The sequence below is a fragment of the Protobothrops mucrosquamatus genome, unplaced genomic scaffold, assembly GCF_001527695.2.
Source record: "Protobothrops mucrosquamatus isolate PMUCROS unplaced genomic scaffold, P.Mucros_1.0 scaffold1601, whole genome shotgun sequence".
Lineage (NCBI taxonomy): Eukaryota > Metazoa > Chordata > Lepidosauria > Squamata > Viperidae > Protobothrops > Protobothrops mucrosquamatus.
In genome coordinates this window covers 96,913-101,843 of record NW_015387764.1, presented here as the reverse complement: position 1 = coordinate 101,843, position 4,931 = coordinate 96,913, and the positions used below count along the sequence as shown (strand labels likewise).

At 44.6% G+C, this 4,931-nt stretch overlaps 1 protein-coding gene across 1 annotated transcript in view; it reads right to left on the bottom strand.

The window, feature by feature from the left end:
• LOC107293391 (lysyl oxidase homolog 1) overlaps positions 1–4,931 on the bottom strand; it is an 18,072-nt gene that overhangs the window by 8,738 nt on the left and 4,403 nt on the right. Inside the window, exon 2 of the mRNA XM_015822542.2 lies at positions 480–588. Coding sequence (XP_015678028.1) covers positions 480–588 — 109 coding nt within the window. The remainder of the gene's footprint in view (positions 1–479; positions 589–4,931) is intronic.

Below are 4,931 nucleotides of genomic sequence, written 5' to 3'. Positions count from 1 at the left end.
ATAGACAATAGCTAAAATAGGTAGAATGGTTGATGATAGATGAATAGATAGAAAGAAAGATCTGGAATGATAGATAGACAATAGCTAAAATAGGTAGAATGGTTGATGATAGATGAATAGATAGAAAGAAAGATCTGGAATGATAGATAGACAATAGCTAAAATAGGTAGAATGGTTGATGATAGATGAATAGATAGAATGATAGATAAAGATCTGGAATGATAGCTAGATAGACAATAGATAAAAGATAGGTAGAATGGTAGATGATGGATGAATTGATAGAATGATAGATAATATATCCATGATAACTTATTGGTTAGTGTGGCAAATTTGATTTTCTTTTTCCTTGTAGAGATTGCTCCTAATTTGTCTGTATATCACCCAGAGTTTCTGAGTCTTGCTCGGCCCTCCGAGTTGAACAAATGAACGAACAGACGTATGAATGATGAAGCAAAGAAATGAAACATGGAGAGCGTTACCTCGCGAGGCACTTCTCTTCCGCTGCACAACGGAGTGAGTAGAGGTGAGCTCTCTGAACATACGTGGACGCTTGGACATAGTTTGGGTCAGGTACAAGATCAGGGAGCCCTAGGGAGGCAAGCAAGGATTGGGAAAAGCTGAGAAAGTAGGAGGAAAACCATACCATCAATGAGAAGACACCAGGATTCAGTCAAGGTCCAACAGACTTTTGCTGGTCTGACTTTCTAAGTTCTCCAGAACAGAAGGCCATCATTCTATGGCCGTTCCTCTAACCCAGGGGTAGTCAACCTTGGCTCTTTTATGACTCATGGACTTCAACTCCCAGAATTCCTAAGCTGGCTCAGGAATTCTGGGAATTGAAGTCCACGAGTCATAAAAGAGCCAAGGTTGACTACCCCTGCTCTAACCTGCTAATCTAAACCGGAACCTTTTTAAAAAAATGAAATATCAGACAATATATTTGCATATATTGGGCATTGTATGAGAGCCAGCTTGGTTTACTGCAGGAGTCTCCAAACTTGGCGACTTTAAGACTTGTGGACTTCAACTCCCAGAATGCTTCAGCTAGCCCTGCTGGGGAACTCTGGGAGTTGAAGTTAACAAGTCTTAAAATTGCCGAGTTTGGAGACTGCTGGTGTAGTGGTTAAGGCACCAGGTTGGAGAGATTTTTAAAGGGTGACTGCAGGATAGGGTTACAAAAAAAAAGACAGGAAAGTGGAATGCATAGAAAGCAGCTGGAGCTATGATTATAGCTGTCCGTTTGACAGCTATTTGACCACATCTTTGGATAGTTCAAGAGAAGCAACCAGACTGAGCAAAAAAAAAAAGATGGTGACTCTCATCAATTTCTCCCTAAACAAAATAAAAGAATAACAGAGTTGGAAGGGGCCTTGGAGGTCATCTAGTCCAACCCCCTGCCCAAGCAGGAAACCCTATCATTTCAGACAAATGGTTGTCCAGTCTCTTCTTAAAAACCTCCAGTGTTGGAGCATTCACAGCTTCTGGAGGCAAACTATTCCATTGATTAATTGTTTGAACACTCAGGAAGTTTCTCCTTAGTTCCTGGTTGCTTCTCTCTTTGATTAGTTTCCCTCCGTCGCTTCTTGTCCAGCCTTCAGATGCTTTGGAGAAGAGTTGACCCCCCCTCTTCTTTGTGGCAGTCCCCCAAATACTGGAAGACTGCTATCATGTCACCCCTAGTCCTTCTTTTCATTCAACTAGATATACCAAATTCCTGCAACCGGTCTTCATATATTGTGGCGACCAAAACTGGATGCAAGAAATGTACACAGACTTTCTAACCTTCCCATCCCGCACTTTTCTATCCTTCTGTGTAGTCTGAGGCGTCCTTCCCCAAAGTACATAAAGACACCCCCTCCCCAAAGGGCTGACTCTTGTCTCCTTAAGAGAGGGGCCCTTGCTAGGTGCAAAGAGATGCTGACAAGCCACTTCATTCTGTCCCCCCCTCCCCATTTGTCTGAAGAGCGAAGAGACTCTTGGCGGAAAAAGAACTGAGCCAGCATGCAAATGAGATTAAGTCAAGCTGGATCCCAAAATCCTCTGCTGTGGATTTTGACAGGCGCCCCGCACCACCTCCCCCCGAACTGTTTTTCCACAAGCAAAAAAAAAAAGAAAAAGAACAATGCCTTCTTGTTTTCTCGGACTGATCTCCACTGAGGGATCACGTCACCAGTTTAGCTCTCGTTTCCTGTCTCTTGCTTGATCATTTCTGCTGATGTCAGCCATGGGGCAGAGCCTTACTTTAAGAGAAGTCAAAGGAGGATTGGAAGGAAGGTTGGGGAGGGAGGAAAAAAAAACACCCGTTTTTGGTTTGTTTGAGTAGAGCTGTCTGCACAAAAATAAAATAATAATCCAAGGGGAGACTTCTTCTTTCTGAGACTTCTTCCATCACTGTCTAGATCAGGGGTCCTCAACCTTGGCAACTTTGCTGGCTGAGGAATTCTGGGAGTTGAAGTCCACAAGTCTTAAAGTTGCCAAGGTTGAGGACCCCTGGTCTAGATGGAGGAATGCTCACCATTAGGTGATGTGAAACTTAGAAAATAGAATAATAGAATTGGAAGGGGCCTTAGAGGTCTTCTAGTCCAACCCCCTGCTCTGGCAGGAAGCCTTATACCATTTCAGACAAATGGCTGTCTAGTCTCTTCTTGAAGACCTCCAGTGATGGAGTACCCACAAGCTCTTCCACTGATAGATTGTCATCACAATCAGGAATTTCTCCTTAGTTCTAAGTTGGATTTCTCTTTTATAATCTCCCATCTGTTACTTCTTGTCTTGCTCTCAGGTGCTTTGGAGAATTAACCGACTCCCTCTTCTCTGTGACAGCCCCCCAAATATTGGGAGAGGGCTATCCTATCACCCCTAGTCCTTCTCCTTATTAGAATAGACATCCCCAATTCCTGCAATCATTCTTCATATGTTTTAGCGTCCAGACCCTTCATCATCTTTGTTGCTCCCCACATTACAAAAAAGACGTTGAGACTTTGGAAAACATGTAGAGAAGAGCAACGAAGATGATTAAAGGCCAGGAGACTAAAACATATGAAGAATGGTTGCAGGAACTGGATATGGCTACTCTAGAGAAAAGAAAGACTAGGGGTGACATGATAGCAGTCTTCCAGTATTTAAGGGGCTCAAAGAAGAGGAGGGGCTCAACTTATTTCCCAAAGCACTGGAAGGCAGGACAAGAAATAATGGATGGAAACTAATCAAGGAGAGAAGCAACCTGGAATTCAGGAGAAACTTCCTAACAGTGAAATAATTAACCAGTGGAAAGGCTTCCCTTCAGAAGTTGTGGGTGGTCCATCACTGGAGGCTTTTAAGAATTCCTGAGCCAGCCATGCTGAGGGGAAAGGGAGTGGTTTCCAAACTGAGCCATGTTGGCTCAGGAATTCTGGGAGTTGAAGTCCGCGAGTCATAAAAGAGCCAAGGTTGCCTACCCCTATCCTAGGACGAAGATTAAGAGCAGGGGTCTTCAAAAGAGCAGGCCCTTTTATGACTCGTGGATTTCAACTCCCAGAATTCCTGAGCCAGCATGGCTCAGCTTGGAAACCTCTCCCTTTCCTCTCAGCATGGCTTGCTCAGGAATTCTGGGAGTTGAAGTCCACAAGTCATAAAAGGGCCAAGTTTGAAGACCCCTGCTCTTAATCTTCGTCCTAGGATAGGGGTAGGCAACCTTGGCTCTTTTATGACTCGTGGACTTCAACTCTCAGAATTCCTGAGCCAGCCATGCTGAGGGAAAGAGAGAGGTTTCCAAGCTGAGCCATGTTGGCTCAGGAATTCTGGGAGTTGAAGTCCACGAGTCATAAAAGAGCCAAGGTTGCCTACCCCTGGTCTGAAGTGATAGATAGTCTCCTGCTTGAGCAGAGGGTTGGACAAAAGACCTCCCACGGTCCCTTCCAGCTCTATTCTGAATCTAACCCTGAGAACATCTGGGCACGTTTTAAAGCTCCTGCTTCTCAGGCAGAGCAGACAACTTGGATGCTCTTAGCAACCTTATCTGACTTGTTTACATCAGAAAGATTCCCCTTCAGGAAGGTGGAGAGGCAGAAATGAATAACCCACAAGAAGGAATTTGCTCCAGGCTGCCTCCAGTGAAGATGGTCAAGGCCTCTTTTGGGGAGGGGACCAGAGGGGGGGAAGGAAGGAAGGGAGGAAAGTTGCTGTGAGGTCAGGTTATCTCACAAATGTCCCCCTTCTTCCCCCCCCCCACTGACCAAGCCACGGTTTAGTAAGTGGAAAGCAGAAAGGAGGAAGTGTAATCACCCCAACGCCCACTCAGGGATGGAAAAAAAAGTCCCCTGTGGGACACTGAGGCAGGAATGCTAAGTGGAGCAGTTGCTAAGTGACTGCGGTATATATACAGGAATGCAAGAGAAATAAATCTAATCAGAGACATGTGGATAGAGCCAAGGGAGGCGGTTAGCATCTGTTGGTCATTTGGTCAGTGGGGGGGGAGAAGGGGGGGAGCTTATGGGAAGGAGAGGGTGGGTTTAAAAAGATTATCTGAAGGCCTCGCTTAGTCTCAGACCACCAGCCTAGGGGATGTTGCTCCGGAGCCTCGTTCGCACCTTATACTAAACTACAAACCACAGTTTATTTGCAAACCACAGCTCAGGGCAATCTGCAAACCGAGCCATTCCTTAGTTTAGCTTCCTGATTTATTATTTTTTGTGTGACAGAGGCTTCCATTGTGGGAGCCAGAAAACCTTTAAAAGGGGGGGGCACAAAATTGTATCCTTTCTGAAAACCACATCAGGTTTTCATCCAAAAAGGAGATGGGCTCAGGGCCAAAAACTGGATGTGGCCCTTTTTTGTCTTAAAGGATTTCACACTGTTATATTTTTAATTATTTGTATCTATCTATCTATCTATCTATCTATCTATCTATCTATCTATCTATCTATCTATCTATCTATCTATCTATCTATCTA